This window comes from Platichthys flesus, chromosome 15 (assembly GCF_949316205.1).
Source record: "Platichthys flesus chromosome 15, fPlaFle2.1, whole genome shotgun sequence".
Lineage (NCBI taxonomy): Eukaryota > Metazoa > Chordata > Actinopteri > Pleuronectiformes > Pleuronectidae > Platichthys > Platichthys flesus.
In genome coordinates this window covers 7,942,588-7,957,232 of record NC_084959.1, presented here as the reverse complement: position 1 = coordinate 7,957,232, position 14,645 = coordinate 7,942,588, and the positions used below count along the sequence as shown (strand labels likewise).

At 40.8% G+C, this 14,645-nt stretch overlaps 1 protein-coding gene across 1 annotated transcript in view; it reads right to left on the bottom strand.

Moving 5' to 3' along the window:
- Positions 1-3,928: 3,928 nt before the first annotated feature.
- The window catches only part of kctd16b (potassium channel tetramerization domain containing 16b), a 70,493-nt gene continuing 59,776 nt past the window's right edge, over positions 3,929-14,645 (bottom strand). The window contains exon 2 of the mRNA XM_062405459.1: positions 3,929-9,796. Within this exon, the coding sequence (XP_062261443.1) occupies positions 9,333-9,796 (464 nt within the window). The 3' untranslated portion in view covers positions 3,929-9,332. The remainder of the gene's footprint in view (positions 9,797-14,645) is intronic.

The window sequence follows — 14,645 nt, the reverse complement described above, 5'->3', positions numbered from 1 at the left end:
GCCATGCATACTTTCCCTCCTCTTCCCTTCCACGGAGCGCTGGCAGCCACACAGAGAGACATGAAACATGCATCCTTCCCTCACAACCCGACTCTCTCTCCCTGATTGTGACTTTGAAATGGGTATAATTAACTGTATTGTCGGGGGAGCAGCCAGTCTGACGGTCACAGCAGATTTCTCTCCATATGCTGTTGCTAAATAACGATTTAATTTCTTGAAGTTTTTGTCCGAGGACTTTGAGTAGAGAGAGGATGAGCTCTTCCTTAATCGTTAATGGTGATTTTTTTTTTATGTGTTATCGCCATGATCTCTGCTCCATTACCATCTCCTTTATGTCTGATTAGTTTTTGGTCCAGTCCCAGTGGTCGCCCAGAGAAATAAACCCTGATAGACTTTAAAAAGTCATCATCATCTGCAAGATCAAAGAAAGAGCTTAAAGTGGGAGATGTTATTTTTTGAAGATAGGACATCACATTTTGAATTTGTAATAATATTGTTAAACTGTATGGATTTTCTAATTCCCTTTATGGTCAACACAATCAGGCCTTCATTTTACAAAAGACCCAACACTGTGAGTCCTGCTCCATATTTCTTCTTTTATATCCCTTCTGCTTCTCAGATATTTTAATTTGTAGTTTTACATTTTTTTATGAGTCCCTGTAGTGAAATTGGAGTGGGTGCCAAATTATAACAGAAGTTATCACAGGGCGTTTTTCTATATTAAAGTGTTTATATTTTTATTTACAGAGACCCAACATTCGTTCATGAGTAGGCACGCGGCGACAGAACTCCCTCTGACCGAGAAGAATCTCAAAGCAGAACTGGCATCTGAGTGGGCGGCCATCTGCATCAGCTGGTTATGTGGAGTGGGACAAGTTTGACCCTTCATGGGTTCACTAACATTGGGAATAGGGCTTTTTGTCTCTTTATCCAGATCAAGTTAGTTTGTGTTTTTCCTGATCAGTCCAAGGTAAAACTTTTACTAGGTTTGATTTAGTGCAAATCTGCTAAACTTACTTTTAAAAAGTTCTGACAACATCCACAACCTGTGCCGACAGTGTCTCGGCTCTGAATCCAACTTGCACTGAATTATTAATGTTAATTAATTGTCATGACAACCTGATTTACATAATATAATGTTTGTTTATCAACAGACTAACAGAAACATCAGTGTCTGACGAGCAGTGTGCAATTTACTTCCGAGCCCGAGGCCGGGAAAAGGAATGTGATAAAACTTCAGGAGAGGGAGGGACGCTGGTATCTGTTTACTTGAAAGTGTATGTGTTTTTTAGGGGATGATAAGACGAGGAATTTCAGACTTAGTCTAAAAAAAAAAAATAGACAGCGCCAGTATGGCAACATTTTGGATTTGAGGATGACACGTTACTGAGGTTTCCAGCTGATTGTGATGCTGCTTCACCATCTGCTTCCTTTTCTTTACCTACTGTTTACTGGCAGTTGGGAAAAAGTTGGAGCTGAAGTTTCTGTGATCTAGACACCTAGTGGTCAAAACTGGTATCGGTCCAGTTGTTAAGCTTAGTTAGTTAGTTAGTTAGTTAAAGGTTCTGTCTGTAGAACTTAGTGACCTCTAGTGGTGAAGTTGCATTTAGCAGCTGAATACCCCTCATTTAACCCCTCTCCTTGATATATAACCTGTTGTAGCAGTCAGTTGTCATAAAAACTAGGTCGATCCCTTTCACCTAAATTTTACACACTGGACCCTTTAATGTTGTTTTCTGTCATGGTTTGGTGGAGGAGATGGACCCAGGATGCAGAGGTTACAAACAAAAAGGTATTTAATATAAGAAAAGGCTTTAAACAAGACAAAAACAAAACACTAACACTAGCAGGTAAGTTCTGGCGACATAGAACGGAGAACAAGGAAGCAGGAGAAGCTGGTCGAGACAGCAGAAACAGACAAACCATATCTGACACGTGTGGAAACGAGTAGACAACAACAAGTACGAACCGACAAAGGGCTTGGGGAACACAGAGGCTTAAATAGAGACACAGAGGGAAGGCAGGAGCAATTAACCACAGGTGAAACACATGAGGACTGGGAAGACAATCACCGAAAGGAAGTGACTATAGAAACCACACACAAGGATTGGATGGACAGATACTACAAAATAAAACAGGAAACAAAAAATACCCTGATGAGACTGAAATTAACAAACTAAATGACAGGACGTCACAGTTTTCCAATGTATATATAAAATTAAATAACAACAAATAACTGAAAATATTTACCATGAGTAATTTCTTTCAGCTTCCTGTCATTTGCCAATAATGAAATACACTGTACTGTCATTGTGTATCATGTCTGAACTCCATTGTGTGTATTTTGTAGATGAACTGATGGAATTGCACCTCGTTTAATACCGAGTGGGGGGAAAAAACACCTCCATCTTCTAATTCTCAGTTAGAGATATTGGACATTTCAAAAAGACCATACCTCCCACTCTCCGAGGTGAGAAGAACCACAGAGGTGTCAAAAGTGGCTGCAAATCTGCTGGCTGTTACATCTAAATCAAATCCAATATTAACACCCAGACGATTCAGCTAATTTTACACGAGCTGTGCATTGTTTGTATCTGGTTTCCAAAGGTAATAAATCACCTCAGTGCATCATTCAACTGAAGAAGAAGCTGCCTCAGCCTCTGGATCTGACATGGTTTGAAGGTTACCTGTGGGGCTGATCATCTCAGAATAACACGTGTTCCCTCTGTTCTTCCCGTTCCACCGACCCGCAGCACTCTAGCTCAAATCACCCGTCTTTTCCAGCCCTGCTCCACTCACCTGCCCATTACACAGCATTGTCAAGTTCCTGCTTCCCTGCAGACCGCCTGATTGAAGCACCTCCCTGCAATAGATGCCTCTCGTTTGGCCTCTCAGTGCATTAGGAGCAACAGAGGCTCGCAGTGTTGTCGGATTGCTCACCTTGTGCTGGTGCGTTAGCTGTTGGTTCCTGCCTGATCTCCTGCTCCTCCTCCATCTGCTGGCAGCCTTTTGTTTGTTTTCCCCCCTCTCACTGTCAGTCTGTTGACAGCTGTAATTCTGCCTGACCTTTAAGCGAAGGCTCTCAACTGTACCCGCTTCATTTAGAAGATCTAGCTGGAGGGGGGGGGGGGGGGGGGGGGGTTGAGCTCTGCTTTAACCAGTGAGGAAAAAACAAAACAGCAACTTTGTATTTTTAAAGGGTTATTTTGGATTTGCTCTTTATTTTGCCCTGTATGGTAAAAAACACTTTCTTGTCCCCTTACGCACTATTCCATTTATGACTATGTCCCTGGGAAAATTGTGAAAATATTCAGAGACACTTGGTGTATGAAAGTTGAAAACAAAGCTGGATCGCCACCAACATTTTATAGTTTCTTCCCTGATCCATACCATTTACCTCTTTCAAGTGTTGTGGCAATCCATCCAGTAGATTTAGTCCTGCTGACAAGTCGTCCTGATAAATAACAAAAATCATCATTGCGTTCTGTCTTCACTCGTAGTGCACTTTTGCATTTATTACCCTATGTAGTAAAAGTGAGTGAATTTAAACAAAGCTGTCATTAATGTGAAAATGTATCTTATTGGATTTCATGATAAGATCACAATGAAAACCGTGTTATAAACTGTAAACAGGGCATTTGGCTGATTTGATGAAATATATGATGATTTATAAACACTTTCCCACAATTCACAGCCAATCAGTGCTGTGATGCTATCTGAAATGCAACTGAGATGCAGCCGATTAGTCTCCCAGTCATTAATTAACATTTAATCTACAATTAATTAAAAACTAATTTCAGAATGTTATTCTTTCTTGACCTCTGTTGCCCCCCCCAGCCACAGCAGAAAACATCAAAACAAGTGAATTTCATTAATTAAAATTCACTTCTTAACACACAGAGAATAAATACAACTCATGGGGTCGCTGTACAGAATGTCTTGTTTATTGGTTGAACTCATACATTTTTCAAAATGACTATACTATGCTTCGTATCTAAACACTCTCAGATGAGTTGTACTGTCTCTAAAGGCAGACGAAGCAATGGGACCTCACACCTGGAACACAGGGCGACTCTCGGTGCTGAGTGTGAGTCATTGGCAGCTCACGTTCAATTTGAAGTTAAAGTAGTGAGTCTACGTATAATTTAAAGGTTTTAAAAACTGTGATAGCCAGAATTATGTAATTTGAAAGGAGCCAAAATCGTTTTTTTTACTGTCTTTTATTCCACAGCCTCTGGTGAGAATCGCTCTGTTTTGCAGGAGCTCAGTCACCCTGGAGAGTGGACTTTTATCTGATAATGTTACACAACCGTGGAGGAACAGCAGACACTATCGACACATTTGTGCTTATCTTTTTTTTTTTTTTTTTTTTCAAGTTTAGATTTTTCTGTTAAATATCAGTTTTTGACATATTTCTTTTTCCACACAAACAGACTAGGTTAAAATCTGTTATAAGTTTTTGTATACCAACATGCTCACAATGTTTCTGAACCATTTTTTCTTTTCTTTTGTGTGTCAGAACAACATACATCAAAAAACAGACGCCTCCTTTGTTTTTTTCTCAAGCAGCGTGTGCCGGGTCTGCTGTGGTGGTGTCGGGATAATGTGTTTTTTTGTGGTCGGCAGGCTCATCAAAGGCAGGAGGGGGAAAAAGAACAGGGCCTGCAATCGTGTGCACAGGCTTCACTTGCAGGGCACGCCTCAAAACTTCAAGAAAGAAAATCACAGACCCTCCAAAAATAACAGAAATAGACTAAAACTCCTCCCCTCGTCCTTTTCACACGTCACATCAGGCTTAACAGCAGAATTGACAGTCATTCTCCGTCAATAAGATTTACATCATCTGTTGTTCGTTCAACGGCCCAGAGAACTGAATATCATCGCACATGCTCTGAAGGTGTAGTTTTGAAAATGTACAATACAACAAACGATCAAATATCATTTCTCTTTCTCGTGACAGACACGTCGTGTGTTTGTCAGTTTACTCTTAACGTGTGCATGTCTTTTTTCAAATACTTTCTTGTGTGTGTTTTTTTTATCTAACTTTATACTTTGTGCAAAAAACAGCTGAAGTCTACTCTAGAAGGCCTCCGGGTGTCTTGGTTTTTATTTTCACTGCGTGTCTGTTAAAGAGCATTTCATGATGCATGTTTTTTTTTGTTATGGCAGGCAGAGTCAAGCAAACAGGATCCCTACTTGTATCAGTTCGCTCTTTCACTTTAACTTGGTGTAAGAAAAACAGCACAAGTACCTAGGATGTCAAAAATAACATGACAGATGCAAACGGTTGCCTAACAAAAACCTCTCTGGTCTTTTACCTTTCAAATGATTCATATTTGCACCAGTTCATTTAAATTATTTACTGTGTTTGATCTTTTGGACACTTGATTTTTGTAACAGCAACTGCAAACATCATTGTGCTGTTTCTTTGAAAGGCGTTGCAAAGCTAAAATGAACCAGAGGATATAATCGTATATTATTAGTACACTATTTATGATTCAATGACTAAAATGTGTTGGAGTGAACACTTCACCTTTAGTTTAGAAAACATCTTTTAAACTGGATTATAATTATTAATAGATTTTGTATTTAAGTTCAATTCAATTTTATTTGTGTAGCGCTGAACCACAATTGACTTTATCTAGAGTTCTGTTGGTTCCGTGCTCGAGCTGTACAGTTAATGATATAAAGTTCAGACTCTCAGTTGTAGTTTAAATTGAGGGTTTTTACTTCTGAATGAGAAAAATAGTGTCATAAATGCGTTCAGTGGTTTGTTGCTGATCCTTTTTAGTCTGCGTCTCCCGATGTAGCTTTCTTTAAATAGCAATAAGATATTGTCTTTATTTTGTATTCACTCTTCATTTACTCTGGCCCAGTAACATCTAGTCTGATGCTTCAACCTCTATAGAAACCCAAGTGTTACCGTATACAAGTACCAAGATTATCCATATGGACCATGGATATACACTATTCATTTTGAATAGGGGCCCTTGACGAGGGGCCTAGTCAATAAGAGGCTTAGGCTCAACATAGACTTTTGCTGCCTCACCTGTATATGGAGACAGTAAGTCCTGCTGCATCATCCTGTCACTGTTTTCCCAATATGGATGAAACAAAGTGTGTTAAAAGCAAGAAGTCAGCACTTTCACCCATTGTTTAATTTCAAATCCAATGTTCTTGAGTGCGGAGCCAAAACAACAAGTAAATGATCACTGTCCTAACACTTTGTGACCTCCAGGGTTCCAGGTGAAGACTTTGAGTTTTAAACATGCTTTTATCTTTTGTTTTTGCAGTTTTTTTGTTAAAAGGTAAAGTAAACACACTTTTTATTTTTAGCTCTAATGATTAAATTTAGCCGGTGAAGGGTCTTGGTGACCACGGACTTCCAGACAAATGCACTGACAGCTCATTTATGACACTGTATTGAAAAGCGACACCAACTCATCATTTGTTATGGTGGTAAATATACATGTTATGGGTGTGTATTATATTCCCCTTACCCCCTTTGGACCGACACTCCAAATGATAAAACAGGAATGCCAGCATTATATTAGCGTCAGTCCACTGCATCAGAGAAGCAGCCGCGCCTCATAGATTTGCATGTTATGTGAGAGTATAATACATTATTCTGGCTAGGTGTGATTTATTGTGTTTATTTACATATGATATGTAGCCCGGACTAACATATTCCAACTAAAACTGAGAAGATAAATGACTTTAAAATGAAAATGTAATATTCCTAAGATGTAGAAAAATAAGTCATATTCATTATTTTGACATGAGGAAACTGGTTTTTAATCTAGCACCTATTGCAACCATATTGATTTATACTATAATAAACTGTAGCAGACATATGGACACCGCTGAATAGAACTGGAGACCTTTAACAAGCTGTGATCCACTTCGCTCACAGAAATTCATTTTAAGGGAGAATAAGGACATTTGATTGTATATTAGTTAAAGAGCCTATGGATACAAAAATAAGTATATTAAACATTTAGTAATAATCTGTTTCTATTAACATGTCAGGGGATTTTTTTTTAAATAAAGCAATCTTTGAATAAGTATATATTATGTATATTTTATTATTTAGGTGTGCTTTAGATTAAACAGTGTACTTTGTGCTTTGCTTTGATTGTTGCTAAAGCCCGCTCCTCTGTGCCTTCATAAAATATAATCAATCATATAAACTGTTTTCAGAACAAATACATCAAATTTCTCCAATTTACATTTTCCTGTCTGCTTTTTTAAAACCATCTATACCATCAAGGTCATAATATATTTCAAACGCAATAATTCACAGACCACATTTTCATTAAAAGCTGTCTATCACACATTCCTAAACACCTTGGATGTTACCTGAAACTGTGATCGACAAACACGTCTAAGCATTTGATTAGCTTTTTTCTTTTCAGCCATTTCCTCTCGGAGTAACTCATACAAACTTGACGTGGCGAGTGTTTGAAAGCCTTCTACAGTACTTGTAACAGCGTGCCTTTTAATTGCCGACCCACACAGATAGTCCTCTTTTAAAAACATCAGATTTTTTTTGTGTACCAATAAAATAAATTAACATCTTGAACTGGAATCAAGTAACACATTTAGTTCCCTTGGTTGTTGTCACCGTTGAAAAAGTTCAATCATTTCATTGCCTATGTACTTTTCTCCTAAAACAGAGATTGTGATATAAACTCTACGATCGTGAGTCTAAAGAGAACTGACGCGTGATTCCGGCATCAGCGGATGTCTGTGTGCTTTTGTCATTTACCGTCGTCAATCGTTAATTGTCAAACGTTAATTTGCACCGTGGAATCAATTCCAAATCCCTCTGCCACTATATATATGTTCCTTACATTTCAGGATATAAGATCCTAAAATAAATAACAATCAATCTGGTGGGAAATTAAAACTGTGCTCTTTTGAAAATCGCTGTGCTTGTTTCTGTTACAACATCGCATCCCGCTGATTCTGACAGAGCCGGGAGGACGTAAATGAACACATGAAGAATGGCTAATCTTCACTGAATACACGAACAGCTTGTCCTCGTCAGTAACCGAGGGGCTTCATTAATAACTGTAAACGAGAGCCGCGGCCATCGGCTCTATCGCCCGGACCCTGCCATCAATAAGTATTGATTAGCGTGTCACCAGTCGGCCCCGGACGCATCAGTCTGTCTTGACGGGTTTTGCAAACGTATCAAACCTGTCCCAGGCTGTGTGTATTAACTGCAGGTGTCATATTGAGCTCGGTGTAAATGACCTCAGGATTGATCGGCGTGATGGGGGATAAGTGTTTGTCAGGGCTCTTTTCGTGTCGGCGGTGTAAAAGGGGTTAAACGCCGGTGATACAAAGCGATGACTGTGCGTACAGGTGTGTTGAATCAGGGCTTTTCTTTATTAAACCCGTGTATTTCCCCGCGGTTCGACCATCAAATCAAATCCTCGACTCTCCCACTTACCCTTCACACGTTGACCTGGGTATTGCTCCTCGTCTCGCCGACGCAGCAAAAAAAAAAAAGAAAAAATCAATGCAGTGCGCAGCAATTTGACTCACTTGGGGTGCGTGTGCAATATAAATGATATTGTGCGGAGGAAATTAATTGCGGCCACTGATGAAATGGCACCTCCTCCTGCCTCGGAGGTCCGCAGATGTTGCCAAAAAAGTAAAGTAATTGACCCAGCTGTTTACGCTCCCCTGGCAGCAAAGACCTCTGAGTGTATTTATAGTGAGAGCACTGTCGGGACAGCATGCATTATTAATGGGTCCTGATGCAGATTTATCCGTGACCTCTAGGCCACCTGGGTGCAAACACACACACACACACACACACATTCACATACTAAATCACTGTTTGTATCCATGGACTAAAACTGTGGTTCCTGTGATAGTTCTTCTGTGAAACCATGACAGACGACAGCACGTGCAGTCCAGAAACCATCGTTAATTCCTTGTGTGGCCATTTGCAAGCCCTCTGTTCATTTGATGGCTTCATAGAGAATGTCTTTTGCCCCCTGTGATTGGTCCTCGGTGATAAATTATTCAAGCTCTGAAGCATTCAGCAAAGTACAGCACACACTTACAGTACATAGAGAGTGCCTAAACTACATACACACACACACATACATACGTCAATAGGAATCTGTTTTTTTATGTTTCATTCTCCCTTCTTTGTGTATTTTTAACCTCCTGACAAAACGGTGAACTTTCCCCTCAGAACGTAGATTCAAATGAGTTTAGTGTTATCTCCCTTTTTGTTGCAAAAGTCAAGATCAAAAAACATGTAAACGGATCCTTGGCCTCGTGTTGCTGCTCGCTCTCTCCTGTCACCTGGCTCACATGCGGTACTTTCTCAGCAGGTCGGCCTGCCACATGTACTTCCTCTCGGGGAACCTCTCGGGGATCTTGATCTTGCGGAAGTCTTGAATGCACTTATCCAGCTCCTCCTCGACCGTCAGCTTCTCCTTCGCCGGCCTTTTCTTGCATGTGCTGGTGTCGCGGGAGCTTGCCGTTAGCGTACGCAGCAAGTCACTCTTGCGGCGATGGTCGGACTGCTGGAGCATGGCGACGGGGCCCTTTTTTAGTGGCCTGTCGAGGGTTTGGACGTTGGCGTGGGGGTGAGGCTGGCGGGTCACAGGCCCACAGATGACTGTTCCCTGGGGAGAGCTGGCCTCTGACTGGCTCTCGGAGCTTGAGGTGGACAGCTCGTTAAAGGAGGTGCCGCTCTCGCCTTCGCCGTCACCCTTGTGGTTCTTGCAGCAGCAGTCACAAGGAGTGGAGGACCAACGAGACTGGCCACCTGGAAGAGAGAGAAGCAGATAAGAAGCTAACGTTAGATACTTTGCGGGGTAATTGTTCCCACATTTTCTCTCCGAAAAATCACACGGTAGCAAAAAGAGGCACAGATTAGTCAGACAGGAGAAGAATGGAACCCCTGACGGCAGACAAAAACGACAAGTTAGCTAATGCCAAAGGAATATCACCAAGAACAAAGTGACATGACATCAGGAAGCAACTGGCTTGCTTCCAGTCGAATCATGGAAGTGAGCCGGCTGGCTGCGTGACAACCCTGTATTGTTCAAAGAACGACCCCCATAGATCCCTGCTGTCACATGAAAGAAGTGGGAAAGCCAAAACCTTTGACAGCGACATAATGTCTAGATTTACACACTCCACATGTTTTTACGCTAAAACCTAGAAGGCAACGGTATCTGTTGAAAATTGTTAAACTCTGTGGCCGTCAATTTGGAGATGAACGACGTCAAAACTCTACAAGCATTCAACTGTTTTTTCACCGTAGAACTTCCAACTATCAATCCATTTGCTATAATGGTTATCCTTTGAAGAGTAACCTCATTTCTGGGGCCAATTCCAGCTGATTTCGGAAGAGAAATGGGCTACACCCTGGACAGGTCTTAGGATCAAATACAAAGACAAAAATTGCCTTTAGTTCACATCTACTGCCAATTGAACCTTACCTACTCGTCGGAGGAAGTTGAAGAACCCAGGGCATCTCCCAAAGGCACAGGGAGAACATGCAACCTGATTGTCAGGGTTTGAAACCCACAACCATCTTTCTGTGCAACAAAAGACCAAGCAACTTATGTGCCTCTTCATCTGCACTCTTCATAAGGTCTATTAAACCCAGTAACGCTAGACGTTTATGATTTGATTCCAAATAAAAAAGATTGGGAGCGTTGTTGTGAGATCGATAACAGGCGCTAGGATTCATTGGAGACTTTAAAAAGAAAACTGCCCAGTATGTACAATCATTGCTGAATGGAATCAATTGCCCGGCCTAGCCTCTGTGTGAGTGTACGGTGGGCTGAGAGATTCAGAGAGACCAGAGCGGCACCACACCTCTCCCTGCAGGAAACCGCCATTTATTTTTCATGCTTACCTCCTGAATAATTGAAGGGGTATCTGTTGCTGATGGACTCTTCTCTGTTTAGTGAGGCAAAGAGATCAAAACCCTTGAGGTAAACACACACGTGCAACGCTGGCCCCACTCACGATTCAGAGCGCCGCCCCTCACCATTTTTCACAAACACACACACACACACGATTCAGCTTTTCATGTGTGTTCTATTCATCAAGTTCAATAGTACCGCAGTTTCTTTGTATGTGATGCTGAGCATTTCACTTCAAACAAGACAGCCTATAAATAACCCCGCTTAAAATAAACGCCCCCCCCCCCCCTGCTTTTTTAATTCGCTTTGTCCTCAGCAGCATATTCGGTTTGTTTATAGAGAGGCGGCAGGGCAGCAATCGATTCATCCAACCAATACTTGTTCCTCCGACTACCACTCATGAATGGCCGCCGTGTATCACAACTACATTTATGGGGGTATATATAGATGAAATATCTCTTGGATGCCTTTGGTGCTGATTCACACTGTTCGTCAAGATGGCATAAAGACTAACATTCAGTTCAGCACTAAATTTAAAAGCAAATACTTTGCTGCCTACTGTATATGAACTTAACATGACCCTTAGGCTGTGACAAAAATGGAAGACAACATTTTCTGCCGTCATCGCCAGCCCTGAATCTCTTTGATTATGACAGCTTTCAATGGCACATAGACGCAGGTCTAACACAAAGGCACTAAATAAAACACACCGTCGTACTGTATAAGCGTAATTTGAAGTTAAACTTTCAATTAAAAATGCATCAGCCTCAGATAAAGAGATGCTTTCATTATAAAGTTAAACTGCAGGGAGGTGAGAGAACATAACCCGTGATTTGTGCAATGGTGTCTCTTCCAAATCTTTGTCTAGGGACACATAAGATAATTTATGCCATGAGTGGATAGGGGCCCTCTCTGATTGATGGGATTTAGTCTCATATTTGGAGTTTTGAAATGGCCCCATGCTTTTGGGAATTGTTAAATCTGCCAGTGGCCACTCTGCCACTCTGCCAGTCTAAAAATGCCGATGGGACGATGGTGGAGCTGCAGTAATAAACGTCTAAAAGAAACTTGCCAAGCCTGTGAGTGTGTAAGCGCAGGCATTGTGTCTGTACACGGGATGTAGGACTTTCTGATTAAACTTTGGCACTTGGTAATTAAACAGACCTCATTGCGCCTCATGTTGTTCGTCTTGACAGTGACATGTTGCCTGAAAAAACAGGTATTGTGAGTCGCTATTAGCCTCGCTAACACTGAAGTCTACCAGGGAGGGATCGGATTCATCATCTTGACCAATTGGATTCCCTGTCAAACCTTAAGAAAAACCATTTGCTTCATGACAAATAGACTGGCAAATAGTTCCTGTGAGGACACCATTCAGAGAGACTGATGTGTCACTGAGTGGTCTCGCTACCCTCTTCCACACACTGACACCCTCATTATGTTTCTAAAGGGATGTATCAGTATGCAGTGTCTATGCATCATAGCACATATAGTTGTATAAGTAGTAAAACCAATTTCCCCTGATAATAGAAAGGGAAGAAAATGTAAATTTGCAGGGCTACAGTTCCTCCTTGATGTGTGAAGAGAGAAATGTTTTTTCAGTTTTTACCTTTTTTTCCATTTTTGTATGTAAACATTTCTGCAAAGGTTAAAAGTACTCCTGACAGAGAACAAATAAAGCCAGTTAAATGGAGGGCGGAGCCTGGAGTTTCATACAGTGGAGGTAGCTGACCAATCACTAATTGAAATGAAAATATACACTGCTCTTAATGTTAAGTCATTAGATTCATTTATCAATCTAATCTAATGAGAATGTATCCAAGCCCAGAAATAATCATTGCACGAGGCAATTAAGGCTCAAAACATTTGCCTCAACCTTGATAAATCATACACCTCTCATCCAAATTTGCTTAATCATAGCAAGATGACAGGAGCATCTCAATTTACAGCAACAGAGGTGCCATAGTTAAAGGTCAATGCTTTGGTGTTTGAAAGGCTGAAGCTGCTTCACAAGCTGCTTGATTTTAATTATATTGAGGAGGAATGCACATTGTAGTGAGCGACTCAAAGGATGCCTGCAGTCATCACTCAGGTGGACATTTATAATGACCATGAGGTCATTTAAGCTGAGGGAATTGTGATGAGTCCCACTGTATCATGCCTGAGCGGTCCATTTAATAGGCTGAGGTCTTGTTCATGTCCTGTGTAAGTTGGTGGTTTGGCACATTAAAACGCTGGTTGTGCAGATCTTACCTAATTCAATCATCGTCTTTATTCTATTCATTAGAAAAACAGAAAATTATTAGAAAATGTCCTGTCCAGTCATAGACAAAGTATTTGATCTCTATAGCTGCCAAGAATTTTGCATTTTCTCCTCATGACAGATAGACTGAATGATCAACTCACTCAAAAATAACCCGAGGTTTATCGTTCATACCAGTCAGAAGGCGTCATGGGGGGGGCATCTCCGTGTCCTGTCAATCACGCCCACGTGCAAGTCAGCACGTTTGGAAAGACGTTGAATCAATCACAGGAGGCGAGAAGGAGGTGCAAGAATGGAACTGAATTTTAAATGAATAGTTTTTTTCTTAAGTCACCATTCAGTTAACATTTATATCATTAAAATAATTCCACCCACTCATTCGTCGCTCATTTCAATCAACAAGAGGCTGCAACAGAATAATATTAGAGATGTTTAGTTGTCTGGAATTAATTTATTGTCAAGTTTAGAGTTTCATTCCCTTCCAAATGGAGATATCGGTGACAGATTCACAATTATCTGCAAGGAGAAAAAGCTTGTTTAGAAATAACCATATGATTTAACACGACAGGAAAAATACCTAATGAGAATAACGTCCCTGCGTACTGGTGACTGTTTTTGCAAGTTGTCCCATTACTCGTGATAATTCCCAGTCTCACTCGTTTGCATTACTTCATTGACGTCACTGCTACTTTTGGACACAGTGGAGACATGTTTAAGACTGTGTTTTAACATCTTTCCCCTCACAGCCGCCCCCTGCTTTTGTATTATCATTGAATATATTACTGCGGTAAATGTTTCAAATTTATGAAATTTAGAAATACAATTAAGCCAGAAAACAATGCATACCAGTAAACAGTAGATGTGTTTTTCTCTTTTGTTGTCAGCCTTACAAAATCGAATCTATTTAAACTGAAATGCATAATATCTGTATATTTCTAATTTGCGTTGGATTAGACTGCAAACAAAACAGCTGACTAAAGGTCACACAAGCGGGATAAGGAGAGTAAATGAGGAGCGGCTCAGGGGTAGAGCGGGTTGTCCTCTTACAAGAGGGTAAGAAGTTCAATTCCAATCTTCCCCATTCCACTTGCCAAAGTGTCAAGACTAGAAAAGCTCTATATAGAGATGGAGCATTTACTATTTCTATTCAAACACGGACCCTCAGACTAAAACTGGCCTAGGAAGTGATTCAGGAGCTCTTTGCCTTAAGCCGTGAGCAAGGCACTTAATCTCCAAACTGCCCCTGGGACCAAGCAAAAAGATTTAAGTTGTATTGAGCAGCTCTCGTGTGAGATTGTGTTTACTGTGTAAATTTGAGGCAACTTGAAGGGGAAGCTTTTTTGCTTGTCGAGCAGCACCCTGGATAAACGAGGCTTAACAAATAAAATCAAGGTCTGCGATAGATTTTGCTTGTGTCTCAATCCGTCTCTTTTATGCCCACTTTTCCGATTACGTAAAAATAAAATCTCCCTTTG